This window comes from Aulonocara stuartgranti (assembly GCF_965226115.1).
Source record: "Aulonocara stuartgranti genome assembly, chromosome: 7".
NCBI classification, from domain to species: domain Eukaryota; kingdom Metazoa; phylum Chordata; class Actinopteri; order Cichliformes; family Cichlidae; genus Aulonocara; species Aulonocara stuartgranti.
The window spans coordinates 37,512,196-37,533,905 of NC_138945.1; the positions used below are offsets into that span (position 1 = coordinate 37,512,196).

General features: G+C 40.7%; 1 protein-coding gene across 4 annotated transcripts in view; it reads right to left on the minus strand.

The window, feature by feature from the left end:
* shroom3 (shroom family member 3) overlaps positions 1-21,710 on the minus strand; it is a 78,167-nt gene that overhangs the window by 52,105 nt on the left and 4,352 nt on the right. For 2 of the 4 annotated variants that reach the window (XM_082541630.1, XM_082541634.1), the window contains exon 2: positions 17,593-17,747. In XM_082541630.1, the coding sequence (XP_082397756.1) occupies positions 17,593-17,747 (155 nt within the window). Of the gene's footprint in view, positions 1-13,355; positions 13,458-17,592; positions 17,748-21,710 lie in introns of those variants that run through there. The other 2 variants (XM_082541631.1, XM_082541632.1) reach the window with 2 other exon arrangements.

The following is a 21,710-nucleotide window of genomic DNA, read 5'->3' on the forward strand; positions in this document are numbered from 1 at the left end:
AGGATAAATAAGTAAGTAGTGTGTGTTGAATATGGAGCTGCCAGGCAGGAGGAAAAGAGAAAGACCAGAGAGAAGATTCATGGATGTAGTGAAGGAGAACATGCAGAGGGCTGGTGTGACAGATGAGGAAGCTAGGGTCAAAGTCAAGGTTCAAGGGATTGTTTTTTGCTGGGTACAGGGAGGAGGTAGAGCTCTGATAATGTGTTCTTGTCCAATATTTTCACAATGCTGATGTGTGTTTATATATATATAATATTAATAAATACATTTATAATAATAATAATAATAATAGTAATAATAATAAGACATGTAACTTATGATGTAATTGTAATGAGGTATTTCTGATTTCTGTAGTGTATTGATAACTAAATAGTGGAAAGGCTGTGGGATTAAATAAGTTCCTGCTCCTCTTTGAACATGAAAGTTTTTTGTTTGTTTGTTTTGTACAGTGGGGCAAAAAAGTATTTAGTCAGCCACCGATTGTGCAAGTTCCCCCACCTAAAATGATGACAGAGGTCAGTAATTTGCACCAGAGGTACACTTCAACTGTGAGAGACAGAATGTGAAAAAAAAAATCCATGAATCCACATGGTAGGATTTGTAAAGAATTTATTCGTAAATCAGGGTGGAAAATAAGTATTTGGTCAATAACAAAAATACAACTCAATACTTTGTAACATAACCTTTGTTGGCAATAACAGAGGTCAAACGTTTACTATAGGTCTTTACCAGGTTTGCACACACAGTAGCTGGTATTTTGGCCCATTCCTCCATGCAGATCTTCTCGAGAGCAGTGATGTAAATGGTAAATGGCCTGTATTTATATAGCGCTTTACTAGTCCCTAAGGACCCCAAAGCGCTTTACATATCCAGTCATCCACCCATTCACGCACACATTCACACACTGGTGATGGCAAGCTACATTGTAGCCACAGCCACCCTGGGGCGCACTGACAGAGGTGAGGCTGCCGGACACCACCAGTAGGCAACGTGTGAAGTGTCTTGCCCAAGGACACAACGACCGAGACTGTCCAAGCCGGGGCTCGAACCGGCAACCTTCTGATTACAAGGCGAACTCCCAACTCTTGAGCCACGATCGTTTTGGGGCTGTCGCCGAGCAACACGGACTTTCAACTCCCGCCACAGATTTTCTATGGGGTTGAGGTCTGGAGACTGGCTAGGCCACTCCAGGACTTTCAAATGCTTCTTACGGAGCCACTCCTTTGTTGCCCGGGCGGTGTGTTTTGGATCATTGTCATGTTGGAAGACCCAGCCTCGTTTCATCTTCAAAGTTCTCACTGATGGAAGGAGGTTTTGGCTCAAAATCTCACGATACATGGCCCCATTCATTCTGTCCTTAACACGGATCAGTCGTCCTGTTCCCTTGGCAGAAAAACAGCCCCATAGCATGATGTTTCCACCCCCATGCTTCACAGTAGGTATGGTGTTCTTGGGATGCAACTCAGTATTCTTCTTCCTCCAAACACGACGAGTTGAGTTTATACCAAAAAGTTCTACTTTGGTTTCATCTGACCACATGACATTCTCCCAATCCTCTGCTGTATCATCCATGTGCTCTCTGGCAAACTTCAGACGGGCCTGGACATGCACTGGCTTCAGCAGCGGAACACGTCTGGCACTGCGGGATTTGATTCCCTGCCGTTGTAGTGTGTTACTGATGGTGACCTTTGTTACTTTGGTCCCAGCTCTCTGCAGGTCATTCACCAGGTCCCCCCGTGTGGTTCTGGGATCTTTGCTCACCGTTCTCATGATCATTTTGACCCCACGGGATGAGATCTTGCGTGGAGCCCCAGATCGAGGGAGATTATCAGTGGTCTTGTATGTCTTCCATTTTCTGATGATTGCTCCCACAGTTGATTTTTTCACACCAAGCTGCTTGCCTATTGTAGATTCACTCTTCCCAGTCTGGTGCAGGTCTACAATACTTTTCCTGGTGTCCTTCGAAAGCTCTTCGGTCTTGGCCATGGCGGAGTTTGGAGTCTGACTGTTTGAGGCTGTGGACAGGTGTCTTTTATACAGATGATGAGTTCAAACAGGTGCCATTCATACAGGTAATGAGTGGGGGACAGAAAAGCTTCTTACAGAAGACGTTACAGGTCTGTGAGAGCCAGAGATTTTCCTTGTTTGAGGTGACCAAATACTTATTTTCCACCCTAATTTACAAATAAATTCTTTACAAATCCTACCATGTGGATTCATGGATTTTTTTTTCACATTCTGTCTCTCACAGTTGAAGTGTACCTCTGGTGCAAATTACTGACCTCTGTCATCATTTTAAGTGGGGGAACTTGCACAATCGGTGGCTGACTAAATACTTTTTTGCCCCACTGTATTTGTGGTTGCTTTGTTTTCCATTTGTTTTGCTTCATTTGTTTGTCTCTTTTATTTCTATGTGGTTGTATTTTTTAACATGTTCAAAATTAAGATTCAATTCAATTCAAAGTTGAGATGGGGGCAAATGATTTGATTAAAACTGTGCTGGGAGACATGGCAAACCTTCTAGCAATAGCACACGTTGAGGTACCATCCTGTGGGAGTTGGACTACCTGTGTAACCTCTGTAGGGTCCAGGGTCACGCTACCAGTAGTGACACCACCCTTGCTAAATGGAAAGCTAGTGAAAAAACCTTATTCTGAGCAGTGTATTCTGATTGAAAATCAAATCAAAGGCAGTTCTCCATCGTTCCTCCACCCAGCAGAGCCATTTATATCTACAACCCCTTTAAAAACAGAGAGAGAGCACAAAACACAACACACCCAGGGTTACACTATGAACTGCGGACATTCCACCACTGCATTATCAGAAACACACACACACACACACACACACACACACACACACACACACACACAGGTGCATAGATAAAGGCCCATTAAAATAAAACCTGTTGGGCTGGTCAGAGGAATGCAAGGCAGCCACAAACACCCAGAAATCACCAGAACAGGAGGGACTGCGTTGTCACATTCCACTTTCCATCTCAACACACACACACACACACACACACACACACACACACACACACACACACACACACACAGCGTTTTGGCCCTGACCTCACCTGAGTTCATCAAGTTCAATAGCAGTGTGAGTCACAAATAAAGATGAAAAAATCAATAAAAAACACCATAAACAGTAGTTTTATTTGAAATTGGAGATGGTCTGATAACATTTCTCAAAAAAGTACCAAATCTGTCTGAATATGACTGAAGTGGAGGAAATATATTTTGAAATCATTCACAGGAGAGGAAACAATCAGTCCACAAACTGGTTTTATGTCACACTTCAATCATTAGAGGTAAAAATGACTCATCCAGCAGGTGAAGATCAGGTAAGGATCTCTGCTGTTTCTGGGTTACAAACAGTGGTGTTAAAGCACACAGAGATACACAAGAAAATGTTAAGTAAGTAAATCATCACTAAGTTAAACTTGCCTTATGTCCAACTTATCTGTTTCTGAAGCTTTTATTTTGAAACCTTCCTCAGCAGAAATGTTTTACCAAGCTGCCATGGAGACAGTTTAGTGTCATGTGACCTGCGTGTGGAATTTTGTCACATGATATGGTTGCATGCACGTGTAGAGAAGGGTGAGATGTGAGAGGTTACATTCACTCCATTACATGAACTAAAGTTACTGATTTATTGAGTAAAAATACTCAGTGGAGGGGTTTTTATGCATTTGAAACAGAAATTTTACTTGCTGGGTAAATTTTAATTTGACATTTTAATGTTTTGACATTTATAGCTAAGTTAAAATGAACATCAGTACTTTAAATCAAATAGAATCATGTTACTTGTTTCCTGTTTAACAAAACAAGGCTCATTGTGCTATCTTATTTATTCTTTGCAAACTCCAGGCCAATAGAAATAATAATAATAGCCCTGGAATTTACGCTATTGAGCTAATTACACTCTTTCTAGATCAAAATATGTGTGAAAAGATTCAGATTTTATAAAAAAGTGAAAATATTGTGCATTTACATCATAATAAGGGCTGTAACTCAAAATAGTTGGGATTTCCTTCAAAGAGTTAACAAATGTCTTTGGAGACCTTTTAAAAAAAATATTGTAACGGAACCAAACTGGGTTTTGTGTGAACTCAGAGTGATTTTTTTGTGTTGTTAAAAGTGTCCATATGGGTCCCCACAAAGTCACTGTGCACACACACACACACACACACACACACACACACACACACACACGCACATGCACACGCACACACACACACACACGCACGGGTTGCCTGGGAAACTCTATTGAGGCGGTTCATCCCTGTAATGACTTCCTCCTCGTCTTTTTTTGAGCAGAGAAACTCAAACATTCATTCAGCTCGATTACGTCAACTGACAACAAAAGAGCACAAAGACAGAGAGTCAGCAGAGATGAATGGATGAAGACAAAGAGAGAGAGGGACTGGGAGAAAATAGGGGGAGGGGACACCTACAGACAGCTACGCAACTATGATCGAATGTTTTCAAATTCCTCTTGGCCTCCTTTTGTCATCAAGTTTCAAATTCAGTCCATCTGATTTTATTTACTTTGTAACTGCAGTGATCAAGAAACCTGAAAGAAAAACAGTTTATCATCATTTACCCAGAGGTCAGAGCACCTAAAAACCTAAATCTGAATATTTACATGTTTTAATCTTTAATATCAGAGCTTTGGTCTTACACTGAGAGTGACTGAGCTGGATGATGACTCAGCAGTGGGGCTACTGGTTAATGTGCCAATTTTCTGGGTGAATGTACACATTATATTAAAGGACTGCAGTTCCTCTAATAGCCACTTGAGGCTGCCTCTAAATATGAGCCAATCCCATAGACTCCCACGTTTAAATGTCCAGCTTCACAGCAGAAATAAACATGATTGCAATAATCTGGTCTTTAAGCGATGACATATGAACTCTGCTTCTGGGTCCAAACTACTCTGCCTTTATTAAGGGTGTTGTATTTTTAACATGTTTAATACTTTGTATTTTGTTCTATTTAATTTGAACAAGTCCCTAAAAAAGGCAGTGATCAGCTCAGTTTTTAAAACCTTACGATGTAACTACAGCCCAGCCCATACAGCAGTAAATTAATGACTAACCTCACATTGTGGATGGATTATCTCAGTTGTTCTCCTGGCTGAAGTTTGGTCCTTTTACAGCATCCTGCCATGCGATTACATTTGTCCCTAACCATCAGGAACCTTCACGCTAACTTTTATCGAGTGGAAAAAAGTTAGCGTTCATCCTCCAGCTTCACTGTTTATGTTATGCTAACATAGCTGTGTAGCTAGCGATTGCGTAGCACATCATTATATATCAGCTAGCCCAACTTCAGTAACCCTACAAACGTCATTTCTGTTTAGTTTTCTGTCTTAATTTATGTTGGAAGTGATAGCAGAGCTGTACGTTTGAATCTTTCAGAAATCTCTCAGTCATGCTATATCATGTTTAGGCGAAAACTAGTGAGCTAACTTCTAACTCCGCTAAATTTAACACATTCTGTTTTCATGGATGCCTGGATGTTAAACTTAATTGTTACACCTGGTAGAGCAGCCACACTGATCATTTTATTAAAGATGAAAGAATTTAGACAGTTTGTAACTCTCAGTGATGCTGCAGTGTTCATTTGACTTTGGGACCTGAAGCGGTGTTTGGACCTGGAAACAGCTAATGACATCAGACTTAAAGACTGGATAGGCATCCCGGTTTTAACTGGGCAGTGTTCTGAAAATGTACTCAAAATTTGCTCAAAATGAATTGGAATAATGAAAATGGACTGGAATTTATCTATTGCTCTCAGATTTTAACCCCTGTCTCATTTATCTATTATTTTATACAGTTTAACCTTTTGAGCTGGACATTATAGAATCAAGAGCTAACTGATGTGTCTGGACTGTGGGAGGAAGTCGGAAAAACACATGCAGGAAAAGAAAAGGGAGGACATGCAAACTCCAGCAGGTCTGAACCTCAAACCTTAAAAGTGTGAAATAAACATTAATCATTGTACCACAGAAAGAATGGTATGATCTATGAGCGGGAGCATGGGCGCAGCTTTTTAAATGAGGTGTTGAGGAGTTGCAGGGAGGCAGGCAATGGACGAAACCAATGGGAGGCATATGAGGCAGATTTTTTTTAACTTAAATTTACAAATGTGTTAAAAATGTAGAATATTATTACAATATTTCACGTTATAAAAACCTGGATGCAGGAACACCCTAAACCCCCCTTTAAACACGCCTCTGCTGCTATCATTTCAGTGAAAAATAATATCATATATGCTAGAACTACTACGGACAAAATTATTTAAAATCAAACAAAAGTTTTGATTTAGACAATCATCAGTGTTTGTTAAATTCAGGGGAGCTCTGTTGTCAATGTAAGAAAAAAAAAAGTAAGTTAGGAACCATCACTCCACCCCGATCTCCTCCCTACATACACTTTCTCTGCTCTCATAAAACCAGCCCTTTCATCCCTCCGTGTGAAGTGACAATAAAGACATGCAGGACAAATAAACGCTATTAAAAACTAGAGGTACTGACGTAAATTACTGGACGTAAATTACTGGATCGGATATCGGAGAAAAATAAAAAAAATGTAATCCAATCCATTAAATATCAAAAAAGCACCTCACAAAACTTGCGACATGGCGTAACTCTGCTCATAACCATAGCAGATCGCAGCAGTACGGGTCACGTGATAGAGCGGCTGTGTGTATTTGTAGCCTCGCTAGCAACCCGGGATTTCATCTCCGAGGAAGTTATCCCAGAGAGAAGTAAAGCAAGTGTGTAAGTTCATCTCTGAATGTTTGTAAAGCATTCCAGCGTTAAGCTTAACAACCGATATATGGAGCGACTGCCTCTTCTCTCTCCCTCCCTCTCCTGCTGTTACTTCAATCATGAAACTGATCAATGATCAGCTAATCGGCTTTTCTGTCGCGAGTCTGTCTCTCTTGTTTGTTTATCGCCCACTTCGCGCCAGAAAGAAGAAACCAGCGGCTGAACGACAGCAGCACGTTTAACCTTGATAAGCTGTTGTTAGAATTTATTTATTATTACTTTCTACACCAGGATCCTTTTCTAGGTAGCTGACGGCTGGTAACTGTGCAGGGGCGGATCTAGCAAAGTTTAGCCAGGGGGGCCGATAGGGCATGAACAGGGAAAAGGGGGCACAAAGACATACTTTTCTTTCTTATTGTCATTTTAAATGTCTAGCTTTTAATAAACAATTATCTGAATCTTACACCCAAAGTTTTAATCTGATGTAAAATGTATAGAAGTCTATTACTGTATATAGTAACTATTAAGTCCAATATACCCTAGTAAGCTATAGTACTTTTTCCTTTGGAAAGATACCATTTCAATCTGCAATTTTGCTGAAGAACGATGTTGAATCCATTTAATTATTCTTGAAAAATAATTGATTTCTGTGTATTTTTTCCCCCACACTGCATCAAATTATAGTTGATTACGTCAATTAAGCATCATGAGGAGGAGGGTGGGTGGTTCCCTAATTATTATTTTTTTGCTGGGAGCTTTAGAACCCTATTAGTTAGGTTGCTTAATATTTCTGCTAAGTTCTCTTTAAAATACCAGAATAGGAAGGATGAAGTAGGTTTAAGTTTATTAGATTGATCAGTATTGCTGAACTATGAAATATTTTGGGTGCAGTGTATTTTTTGCATGTAGGTATAACAGAATAGGTTTAGTGTTTTTTTTTTTTACTTGAGTATAAACTTATACAAAAAGCAGCAAGATATTAAAAAAACTGTTTTATTGATTAAAAAATACACTATATCGGATTCATATCGGTATCGGCAGATATCCAAATTTATGATATCGGTATCGGTATCGGACATAAAAAAGTGGTATTGTGCCATCTCTATTAAAAACACAACAAGCAAAAGGCTGTTGCAGATTTTATTATCTCGTGTTCTGGTTTATGTCCCTCCCAGAAGAGCAGGATTTTGTTTTTCTCCATCGGTTTTGAATTCAGTCTAAGAGACTCAATCAGCACGAAACAAAGCACATGCAAATATTACAGAGAACAACAGGAAGAGACTGTGGCCAAACCTGCTCAACAAAGCACCGACCAACTGCAGCGTATGCACCAAGGAAGACACTGCCAGAACAAACGCATACAGAAAATACACACTCATCCACACCGGTGCTGTCACTGATAACACTGAATCAGCTCTGATAGTATCAGGACTGAGAATCGAGCACCATGTTATCCCCCTGAATGGATTCTGCTGTGCAGCATAAAGGCCCTTTCACAACGGACGCGGCATGCGCTGCGCTCACCGCTAACTCAGAGCGAAGGATGCAAAATTAGTTGCGCTGGCCGCAGAGCTCTGTCATTATTTTGCGGCACCTCTGTGTGTACTAGATGCGCCTGCTTCTTGTCGTTTCAAAAGATGTACATCTCTGGCTTTATATCCTCTACAAGAGTTTGTGTTGAATTTTGTTCAAATGTTCAATAAAAACATATCACGTATCACTCATTCAGAACGAAGAAAGCTTTATAACTATCCCGACTAGTGAAGAGTGTTTCATTTCCACAACACTGCTGTCCCCCTGATGTCCACAGATCTGTTGAAAAGGCTCTGGAGGTCCCTGTATAAGCACGTAAGCCTGTGACAAAGAAAATCACCGAACTCAGACACGCACAGACTGTTTTCCTGTGTGGTGATGAAGGAAAACGCTGACACGTGAAAGGGCATTTATTTACCCTTCCAGGTCCTGAAGCTCAGTAAAACGCCCCTCCGACAGCCAAACGCATCTGTTCTCAGATTGGATTGTTACACTTGTGATTGACATGACATTGACCAATCAGCTGAAAGGAAGAAAAATCTGGTCAAATTCGTTCTTGCAAGTTGAAACTCACACACAAGCGAGGGAACTTGAGCGCATAGTTTTACAAAGAGTTTTTCGCTTTGTATCTGTAACCAGAACTTAACAAAAAATAAATAAATTGTAACTTGTGTAAATATTTTTTACAAACACACAAACTTTCATCGATAGATGCACAAACATAAAATTTTCAGATTTCTGGTTTACAAGGTTACAAAACTCAGTTCACAACTACGCATTTGATTTACGAGTACAGAATATTTATGACCACAATTTGAGTCCACAGGAAACTGCAGAAACTATTGGATGTGAAGACATGTACAAAAAGTGGAAAAGCTTAATAGACAAAAGAAGAAAAGAATAAAGCAAAAGGCCACAACAAAAAGCGGGGACCCAGCGGGGGGAAAAGTTCCAGGTTTTTATTGTTTCTGTCGTGGCTGCCAATGTGTACAAAACACTACGACACAACCACAAGGTAATTAACACCATCAACTAGCATGAATGCTGGCAACAGTGTTGACCACTTACAAGGGTCACATCGCAGGCTCTACAAAGACTTACCGCAGAGGTAAATCAGCCGTGAAGTCTAAACCTCAGAAAGACAGGCCTGACGGTCTAAGGCTATGAACCAAAAAACTGTGGTTGGGTTAAAATACACTAAACTAAAGCCCTTCATGTAGACTGGCAGCGTGAGACAAGCAGGTGGGACAGATGCCGAATCAGCAAGGCCCAGGCAGTATTTGTAAGGTCTGGCCTTACAAATCTGGCCTTAATAATAAGCAGCATTAAGTTGTGGCAGCAGATCTTGAGAAGGAGATGGGGGCAGCTCAGTTATACCACGAGAAAGCCAACAACCAACATTACAATACAGGCTCTGACCTGGAACCCACAAGGAGAAATAACAAAGGAGACGACCACAAAGTACCTGGAGTCACAAAGACGTTGCAGACATTAAAGCAACAGGACGGACAGTAAAGGCGGCTCAGGACAGACACAGCACTGCTGGGTCGTTGTCCAAGAGTACCCAACTGTCTAACAAGAGTAACCATGCATGTTAATGCTAAGGACGGCTTCATCATTAACACTGCAGCAAAAGGAAAAATCATGAGTGATCATGATTCTTCCTCTGGCCAATGCAGAGAACAACTTCATTCATATCTATCTATCTATCTATCTATCTATCTATCTATCTATCTATGTTAGTTATCTTATAAAAGAGACTTTAAGGACATTGCAGTTTGTTATATTTAGCTTTAACTGTAATTTAAAATATCAGCTATGTAATCAGTTCCTTTAAAAGTACTCCAATCTATTAAGTCTGTGTTTCTCTGATGTTTTCTGGCAGACAATGATGGAAAATATGCTCAACTTTATGCCAAGAAAAAAAAATCATCACAGAGCTGCTACTAGGCTGTAGATTATTAATCCTGTTGGAGAAGCACAGATTTGGCATTTTCCTGAATTTTCCACAGAGTAAAGATTATTTTAGGAAAAGCAGCCATAGAAAAAGACACACCTGCAGTGGCCTTGACATTGTAGCATCCAGCAGGAATGCAACTAAACAGTGACTAGAGTTTTTTTCCCCCTTTCTGAAAAAGCCCTGAACATGATCGATGCACTTCACCCAGCAAGCGCCTCCTATATGCACTCTGTGTTTTTTTTGGTTTTTTGCCTAAGGGGAAATAAAAGCTTTTCCTCATGTGTAATGTAACACTGCTTAAGTGCACGCCGCTGCTTACTGGAGATTAGAAGACAAAACGCAGGTACAGCAGCTGCAAGACGTAAGGGGAGTAGTAGTAAAGGTAATACAGGTAACACACACACATAAACACACACAGCAGGGGTAAGCCCCGATAATATTACCTTACTCATGAGGAAAGCAAGTGTCAGGTATCAATTAAAAGAAGAACAAAAAAGATCTACACACTCGCTACACACATGCTCCACTGTGGATGCACACGCACGCACACGCACAATAAGGAAGTTCATTAAGAAAAAACCTTTGAGTGGCCAGTGTCACAACCTTCACAACCCACAACCCAAAGTTGCTTGTCCAATCCAAACTCAATCCAAGAGCAGAACAAGCTCCTCTGGGTTTAATGTGTGGAGACATTAAACTTCCTGGGAAGCTAAACTAGCTCCTTTTCTACACAAAACTATAAAGGAAAATGACAAAAATGACACAAGGCTAAGAATTTTTACAGTGTCTATGTGTCAAATACACAATAGGAGTCAAGCGAGCTCAGCATAAAGACTGGAATTAGGGGGACGTTAAGAAAATCAACTTAATTAACAGACAAATTGTCACGTATTCAGCCAAACGTCCATTTTTTAAATAGAGTCTACTAGAGGTACACGCTGGCACTATGTCTCGACAAACACCAACATATTCACCCGCTCAGCACATTGGTGCAGTTCGTTTCCCAGCAACCCAGTGGTGATGACAAGACTCTGTGATGTCACTAGACCCATCTGTTGTTTGCTGAGAAATACTTGAAGTACCTCCCTCTGAGAAGCGCTACATGTGGCAGTTTCGTACGGCCTGGACCCAGCTCGCATTCAGTCTGATCTACATCAGTTTGCATCCAGGGGCCCAACATAGAGGAGGACCCTCACGTGTAAACGAAACTGTAGAAAACAAATCTTAACAAAAACAGCCCAGTCACCACAATGCACCATTTCACTGGTATATTCAAACAAACCTGTTAAGATTAGCCCTTTTTTCTTTCATGTATATCTATACTGTTGCATTGATGGCTGTTCATATTAGGCATGGTCAAAGATTCAGTTAATAACATCAGCATATATGCAAGTGATCCCATTTAGAAGCAATTCCTGCCACTCTAGACAGTGATTCTGACACCAAAATGAATATTTTGATGAATAAGGAGAGAGTCAACTCCCCCAAATCTGTAATCACCAGTAAAATGTGACAGAAAAATGCTTAAAAATCGATGACTTTGACTTATATCCCTGCAGGTTATACTTCTATATGCGTAATTTAAGAGAATCCAGAGTTCTGAGTCAGCAACCAATGACCTTAACAATAATCCGTAAGTTTTTAGACATAGAAGTTAAGCTTTTGGAAAGACTGTGGATCTTCTGCAAAACTACCACTAGATTCCTTCTAACATTATCTCTCATCTACTGTTTGTGGAAATTTACAAGAAGAAAAGCTGTTGAATAAACTGTTGCATGTATGCAACAGTTCACACAGCTCAGGAAGAAACAGAGAATACATCGCACTGACTGAGAGACCAGAGAGACAAACACTCCAGTTGGTTGTTGGTAATGTTCACATAATCGAATGTCACTATCTGCATGAACCAAGACAAAAAACAAAACAAAACGATAAAGCAAAAAGAATATTTGGAGACAAGTCCCAATTACTACTGGTGTCAACCATGGCAACTTGCTAGCAACCAAAGCAATTGTCACCAAGCAGTCAGGAAATTCTTCCAGAGGTCACCAACTGGTCTCAAAGCCTGCATAAATGAGGCCTCAGCAACTGATTTCATAGCAATTACCTCTGGCAACCACTTGCTAACTGTTGCTAAATAGTTTTCCCTATTGATCAGTGGTTGCCAACGAGTCTCTAGGCCTCACGAAGGCCTACGTGTGAACAAAAAAAAGAACATAAAACAGGAACTGACAAATACAACACAGGTGAGGCTGTCCCAAGAAAACTACCAAGTGAAGAACCAATGAATAGAAAATAAAACAGGAAATAACCGAACAGACACTTCACATCATGACAAAAAGATTTTTCTCAAAGATCTCTACTCACGATTCTTTACTTGCCCGTATTACCCACATCTGGATTCCAGGTACTCTCTAATAATTTAACTACAACTTTCACCACTAGGGGCAACATTTTACTAGCAAGATGTCTATGGATGTTTGCTGCTGTTTAACATTCATTATCTCTTTTTAGCCCCACCCATTTGACTCGCTGCACCATCTTGTGGTTCAAATTGGTATTGCACTAATGTGCAGTACAGCCCTGCTTTGACTTCAGGGGTTATCTCTTCGATACAACAAACATATTTTGCATAGGTAGCTTTCGATTGCTTTAGTTAGTATCAGCAGGTTTTAAACTATTTTTAAACACAACAATGTACAAGAAAGTACCTTTAATCTGAGAAATCTCCCAGAGCCAAAAAACATTCCACTGAAAACAAACACCCTCCAGGCATTTAAAGGCTTTTCAAGTTTCCAAGTACAATAATCTGGAATGGGCGTTACCTACTGAAGCCTGTCAGACTGAAAAACAATTAAGTGTTGTCTAATCATGTTCCCCAAAGCTTGGAGAACATGACACTATAACTAAGGAGTTAAACTACATGGATTTAAATTAAACCCTCATATGCTGGCTTTATATCACAATAGTCACATTGAAACTCTAAAGTTTGAAATGACATCAGCCATCTTTACTTAAATACAAATTTAACTTAAAGTCTGCTTCATTTGTTCTCACTACTTATAGAAAACACACTTACATACACTTACAGCTCTGATGGGCAGCTCCTCTGAAATTCTTCTGCTTTGTTTTCAGCTTGTTGTGAGTACACTAATGGCATGATTCCCTCTGAATGTCTGTGCTTCTGAGTGTGTGTTTGCGTGTGTGTCTCTCTTTGCTTTTGTGTCTCCAAGCCAATCAGGGCTCACCTGAAGGCACCAATCAGATCGAGCACAGTCAGGTATGGAGGAGAGAAAGTCGTAAGGAGAGACAAAGAAGGTGCGTTTGGTGTCGACATCATGCGCCTTTTGTCTGACTGACACCAAGGATGGAGGACACACACACACAATACCAACAATAAAAGCAGCTAATACCCGCTAAAGTCACACACATAGTTTTATAATGCCTTCCGGATAAAGGACACGCATACACACAAACAGAGACTTTGGTCTTCTGCGGTAATAACCATCAGTTCAGCTCAATAAATCTTTATTACCCCACCGAGAGGCTGTTGCTTTGCAGCTGGAGACGATGGAGGAGCTGCAGGAGGAGGTGATGAATGCTTCTCCCAAAACAAGACAAACCCTAATCCTAGTGTTAGGCTGAGAAAGAATACACATTCAAACTTTTCTTTCCTTGGATCAACATTACGGGAAGTAACACAAAGAAAGAAACCTACACAAGTCATGGCAAAAGGTAAAGGTGAAAAGTACCAACCCCCCCCCCCCCCTCCCCCGAAAAACGTGTCCAAAATCTGCAGTTCCTCTAATGTCCACTTGAGGCTGACTCAAGGTAGGCTTCACCTGCTCTGATGAAAATCACTTTAGTAGGTTTTTCAGTAAAGTTTAAGGTGCTAGACCATTTTTTATGGGATTATCATTCAATCCCTTGTCTCTAAATATGGTCACTAATGGTTCCAGAAACCTGGCAGCAGCCAGAAGGCCGGTGTTGAGGCTTCAAAACTGGTTGGCATCACAGTAATCCAAGTAACTGGACTGGATTTCTGGACTGTGTTTTAATGCAATTATATGAAAAATATTATAGCTTTGTGTCATATAACACCGTTAGCAGCTATGTGTCTGTTTTGCCAGCTTGCTAGCTAAACTTCCCAGTAGTTAGATGATAACCACCATTTTGTGGTGATAATGTTGAGACTTCAAAACAGAGACTCCCATAAGACAGAAAAGTTCTAAAATGATACAGCTCCTTCAGACTTTATTACATTATTAGACTAAAACTCCTGACACCTGCAGAACCAGCGAACTTTAACACTTCTCAGGCCTATAGCCAGAACAGCCAAGACTCAGGTGGGTCCATCTGACGTAAACGCACAGTCCCAGCCTTTTATCTATTTTTGATTTGTGTTTCTGGGCATGACTTTTTTGCATCTCTGGATGACATTTTTCTTCTGTTTGAGCTCAGATGTACTGATTTGTGTCCACATATAAAGGTTGAAGGGAGTGATGGTGGAGGGGTCATATCAGAGACCCAAGTTTGGCTCTGTTTGGTTGCTGCGGCTGCCTAGATAACCCTCTAATGTATTTAGTACCCTGTCATGTGTCAATCACCAGTCTCATCGGTAGCTCCTGTTGCATTAAAGTTAAGAAAAACCTTTTTGGGCCTGCTGATTTAGCATTCCCAGTGTGGGAAGGGTTGCCTATAGTTGCTTAAAGTCACTGAAGTCCATTGATTCGTAAGAATGACTTTGGTTTGGTTTGGAACAGATCATAGTCTGGGTAAAAGTAGAACAGTCAAAACTTGTTTTACACTTTCTTGCTTTCTGTGGACAAAATACAAGCTGCAAACATGAATATGCTTCGTGCCAAAGCAGAGCACTTTCAGAGCTGTGCTCGTGAAAAAAACGTGACAAATTGTGTCTGTGGTATCAAATGGATTGCTGGGCTGATCCATGACACTAAAAAGCATCTAAAAAAAACAAAACGCTGACTGCACATCAACATGCAAACCAGGGTCCAATGTTCAAACCTTCTAGTTTGCCTCCGTACAGCCCCATCACAATAGAGTAGAGCAGAACAGAATCGAATAAGGACTAGAAATGAAATGTTGAACCTGTGCAGTGTCCAACTTTTACAGTTTCAGATCCAAACAGGAAGAAAATCAGACCAAAACACACACACAGCCTTCCCTTGTCACCACGCCTTCCACAGTCCTGTGTGTGTGTCTTTACACCTGTCCCACAGAGTGTGTGTGTGTGTGTCTAAAGTCTAAAGTCCTGCATTGTGTTTGGCGTCTCACGCGTCTTCCAGTAAACAGAAGTTGCAGTAGCGACAGTGGCCTCGCTCACAGTCACACCCCAAACCCAAACACATACCTGGCAGTGCATCAACCTCAACACTGATGCTGGGTGGCACGACACGCCCTCTGCTGAGGTCTCCTGCTCCTTATTTTACGATTAAATGGGTGATTGTTGTTTGCTTCTTAGCAGTCTTATGTTTTAATACAGCCTAACCTCAAAACCGACTTAGCTTTAAAACGCTGGACAAAGTCTGAACATCAGCGCTAATCACACAATGAGTGCTGAAGTTGGCACCCGGGCATGTCAGAGGTCATAAATGGGTCTAATCAGCATGTGATCCTGGTCTGATGAACCTTTAACCGGATGTGAAGAAGTGTTTGATGCCTTCAGGAGATTGTAGAAGCTTCACCTACAGGACCCAGGAACAGGCTAGTTTAACCACTCCAGTACTGTCATAGCTTCAAATGCGTCACTCTGATACATATTTGAAACAAGACTCCTTAAGAAAACAAACTGCAATTTCAACAAGACTTCTGTTTTCCCACATCTGCTCAGTACACTGCTTCTCCTTTTCATTAAATGTTTATGTCATATCTTTATGATCTAAAAATCTAGAGCTCTAGAAGTAATCCAAAAACAAATTTCTATATATTTTCCCTACTTTACGGTCATACAGGTATCACAACAACGGGAGTACGCTGAGCCTCAGGTTCAGCTCAGATTTGGAGCCAGATGTGTTGCACCAGCCCAAACTGGATTCAGGCATAAAAAAAAAGTACTGTCAGGTATTTAAAAAGAGAACCCAGTGACAGGATTGCCTGTGAGAGAAGGGAACCTTTTGCAACTGACTCTGTTGCATATTTCTGGAGGTGCAAAATACCCCAACCATATTTAAATGTGGTTGAATCGATTTATCTTCATTTGGCATGTCAAAAACATGAAATGATGACATTTGTTTCCCAAATAAGAACAAATAGAATAAACAGAATAAACCTTAGCGGTCAACATAATTATAACATGCAGTTTACTGCTAAATATGTCAATATTTAACGTCAAAGAAAACAAGCATGTCTTATTTTTGTGCTTGATATTTGAATGAGCTTGCAGACCCTCGTGTTGAGAAAATGGGGCAACTTTTATACGTTGCCCATAAAAATAACCACACCTATGAGAGCTATTTAAGGTGTGCGCTCACGTGCTATTTTGCCCTTTTGTTTGGCCCTTGGTTTGGTAGTTAGGTGAGTCTTTCATCCTCATTTTGGTTTGAGTATAAGAATGTTGTAATTAAGCTTCCTGAAGTTTGCACTCTGGAGGTGTATGGAAGCAAAATGACAAAATGTGTCCTTGGCCAATAACTTATGAACCTCACTGTAAGTGTAATACAACATAATACAACATAATAAATAATCAGCACGACATGAATGACGGCTCCTAGAACACAGGCTGCACTTTGGGCTAAAATCCTATCCCCAAATCAAACTGTGTGCTGGGCACGCTGGACTCAGCTGTTACTCCCAAAACATCTATACCGGACATCCAGTAATATCATTAAAGTGAATTCTATTAATCGCTGACATGGTGACAGCCTTTAATAACACACAGTCAACTGAGTCAAATCCCCAGCCAGTCTGTGCTTGTCTGAACTGTTATTATCATAGATAATAATTAATTATTTAGGGTAAAAGTCTAGACGTGGGCAACAGATTGCGCTCACTCCAACCTTGTACTACACTGTTGGTCACTCATTCCAGATTTTCTTTAATTTAATAAACTACTGCACTGAAAACTCACAGCTGAAACCAAGTGCTGGAATAAAACCAACATTTACAGCAAGTAAAGCTACACTCCAAACACACTCACCCACCGCCTGCTGGGATTATCAGGTTTCAGGCTGTTGCTAGAAAGAGAAATATCCACCCTGCGTGCTTGCAGAAAGCTCTGAGTCGGTCTCAGAAACAGACGTTTGTGGTCCGTTTGCCTCAGTTTTGTTGGTTTGAGCTTTAACAACTGGCGTGTGTACCTGCGGACGGTGAGATGCAGAGTCTTGTACGATCCTTTTATCAGAGCGACGGCCTCCTGACGGTACCCGGTCAGCTCAATGTCGTTGATGATGACAATCTCATCGCCCACCCGCAGAGGCTGCTCCAAACTGTCCGCCTTGCCGCCCTCCTCGACCTGTACAAACAAACACACAACATCAGCTAATGCAGTCCAAACATGCGGCTGCAAAGTGTGAGTTCCTAGCACCCGAGTTTGTGGGGCAGCAGCTCGTTACGCAAGGCTGCTCCTGGTACTGACCTCCAAATGAAAGGTCTGAGAGCTGAAAGGAGCCAAGGTTTAAGAGGTTTGTAAGATCCAAGACCTTGAACTTCGACTGGTGTCTGTGCTGAGTTAGGCTGAACATACAAAATGATGAAACATGTTGGGCTACACTTCCTCTGGCAGCTGCTATCAGGCCGTCTATTGTTCTGGCAGGACTCGCTCCCGTGTGTGTGTGTGTGTGTGTGTGTGTGTGTGTGTGTGTGTGTGTGTGTGTGTGTTATGGACAGGGTCACTGCAGGGAAGAGCAGGAGGTCTTGGGTGTTTGTGATCCTTACATCCTGTATGTCTCTCAATTCTTCATAGGTTTCCTTCCTCTAGACGTCAGAGTTCTCATAGTTTTGTCATTTCTAATCAGTTTTTATTCCTATTTCATTTGTTTTGCTTTTATTTCCTTAAGACGGAAATATTCTAAAATGATCCTAAACTAGTCTAAAATAATAAAGTACTTATATTTAGAAGGGAATCAGCACTAATGACACAAAAACAGATTAGATGAGTGTTAACAGGAAATGCTGTTGTTGAGGTTCTTTTTGTAAGTGAAGTTTGGTTGAGTCTCTGAATGAAGCATCAGTGTTTTAATCCTCTCAGTCTGAGTGCTGCATACTGGAAACTGCATACGTGTTTGGAAAGCCTGACAGGGGTAGCAGTAAGCAGGGGAAGAACTTGGCATTTTACCAGCTGCATACAATACATTTTTCATGTCATAGCACACTGAAGTAAACCTTCACTTTAATTACAGCACAAATCAAAATCAGAGCAAACCCAAATGTGACTCGAATGTCTCTGATCACTCCCACACGCTCCTTCTCTAACACACACACATACACACACACTGTAAATATCAGTGTGACCCTGCTACTTTATCATTGCTGACAGTGATGACCCTTAGCAGCCTGTCACTGTGTGTGCATCAGTATCACAGCACACGACTGCCTGTTTATCAGTGTGTGTGTGTGTTTCCTCTTAAAGTCACATCATCTTGTTCAGCACAAGATAAACTCAATCAAATCCTGAGCTGCTCATCAACATATTTCTGGACAAGCGTCATCTGGTCAAAGTGCACTGATTGATTAGAAGTAGTGCACAGTTACAGAGGACGAGCGTTCTGGTACTGAAAGCTTCTGAAAGTTTCCCTTTGTTATCCTATAGGTACACGGTGCATGTGGTGATCAGGAAGAGAACTGGGTTTGCCTAAATGTAATCTTAAAACCCCTGCTTGTCATCTGAAGACCATTTTGATTTTTATTAGCTGCATTTCTAAACTTTAGGTGATACACGGAACAGGAAACAGGCACCGGTCCACTTGCTCCCGAGGCTAAAACCAGCAGTGTAACTAGTGAGTTCCCAGATGGGAAAGATGCATTATTGATAAGATAAGATGCCTTATTGTCCTGTTGATTCCTGTTTTAGATCGTAATAAGTAAGCATTAGAGATGTCACAGCAACATTTACTATAACATTTGGATATCAGGCATGAAGTGAGCAGCAGTAGACATTTTTTAGAGCCTAAACTCAGCAGAGTTGTTTTGGAAAACATATCTCATCAGTTTGGTCCTGTTGAGGCTGCTAAGCTTTGCACTTGGAAAGGTCAGATTAACCACGATGGGTAAAAAACACACGAGAATGACTCTGTTTGTTTTGCACATATTTTCCTGTGATCGACAAAAGTGTCTTGCTCTGTTCTGAAACAATAAACCCCACCCACCTGGGACTCTTTAAGTTTTAAAACCACTGCCAAAAATGTCTTGCAGGGAGTGTCTGAAGCTCTTCTGAATTACAACACGTGTTACTTCTCAACAAAAACATGATGCGTCTTCACCCACATGCTGCAACTGCAGCATCGGGAAAATACAAAGTTTTGATGAACATGTACCATCTGCGCTAGGCGACTTGAATCACCGACTCTGAGGAGATAAACATTAGTGCGCGGTTGCAGGTGTTTATCTAAACTAGTGCTGATTAACACAAAGGAGTAGTATCTAATGAGCGTTACTGATGTGAGGGAAAAGAAACATCCTCTCAGAGCTGTGAAGGAAAACTGTGTTAAAGCATTCCCGAGCTCTGCAGAACGATGCACATGCCTGCACTGTTTGCCTTTTTCAGGAATAAATATACCCAAATAAGGCCCACAGAATCACTCAGTAACTCCACGAGTGTGTGTGTGTGTCAGTGACTGTGGTATTCCAGCTGAAATTCATTATCCTGCAGACCGAGATATCTAAACAGAGTGGCTCAGCCCGCTCATACCGTGACTGAAACAACATACCTCCTCTAATCAATAAAGACTGTGTGATTTGGGAAAATATCCTCTGAGAGCGATGGGGGGCCTCGGCCAAGGAAAAGCACTCTCTCTCTAAACTAGAGCTGGACTCAGGTTCACTGCCTCTCTAGCTTGTGAAAACCTGAAGTTTCCATACTTTTGACCTCTCATTAGAGGTTAAAGATTAGGCATGTGCTCTTTATTTATTAATCTGAGGGATATTTAGAGGTGATTATAGCCAGTGTTTAAAAAAAAAAGAACACAAATAAAACATCCTGAAGATATAATATGCTGACTTTTAGTTCCAGGATTAAAGGATACAGGAGTGTAATATATAAACTGCACGCTGAATCATTGTTGTACTCAATCAGTCCTATGATGGTGTTGTCATCTGCAATGGAGTAATTTAAGCGTTATGGCGAAATGTCATTGTGAATATATTGAAAGATGATAGATCCATAATGAAAAAGAAATGTAATCTTGTCACCTACTAAAAAAACATTTGTGGCTTAAATAAATGCAACAGAGGAGAATCTGAACTCTCGCCCCAACTGTTCGTATACAGACCATCTTTTGAGAAGCTGGTCTGTATTGATTCGTTCAAGTGGTTTCTAATTCACATCAGCTTGTTTGACCAGAATGTGTCATTCAGTCAGTGCCACCATGCAGCATGATTTACACCCAAAGTGTGATTAATAATGAGACTTTAGCTGGAAGATGAAGCAAGGCAATCAAAGAAAAAAAAAGAGAAAAAAAAAAAGAAAAAAAAAAAATATATATAAACGGGTAAGCCAGTTCACTGTAATTGCATGAAGCTGGTGTACTCCCAAGAGACATATTTAAAAAGAATTATGAGGATATCCTGATGCTTTAACTCTAAAACACTGGATCCTACATTTACCACAGTGGGATACTACAACATCTATTCATCAAGGACTTCTCACCTCTTTATTCACATTTCCAGCTTTTAACACTGTGGTTCTGAAATAAATCGAATAGCCATCATTATGACATATTCGAGGTTATGTTCTCATGCTTCAAAACCGATACTGAACCTGTTTAAAAGAACCAGTGGACTAGTGTGACACTTAATACACACCATTAACTGGTGTGTATTTTGCTTGGCCACAACCAGCATAACCCTTTAGATTATAGATTATAATATATAAATCTTCAGCCCTGAGCTGGGTCTAAATGAGTCCACTGGTCTTTGCTTTTCTGGAAAATCTCAATATCATGTCATCTAGGTTGTTTTGTTCAACAGCTGCGAGACTGGTGAAAACACTGAGTGTAAAGGAGGCTTATCAGCAGATTAGAATTGACGGTAAAAACACATCTTTGCATCACCAGATTAATACATGCATATTCCTGTGATTCACTGGGTGGTTTTTAAAAGTTATATGGCTTAAAAACTGGGACATATGAAACACATCCGACCAGCAATCATCAAAACAGGCTGTAAATAAAAGAATCAGTGAAAACATGGCACTTTCAAATGATCTCAAACCAAAACGCTGAACATAACCTGCATTTGACCAAGTTATGTGTTCAGCCTG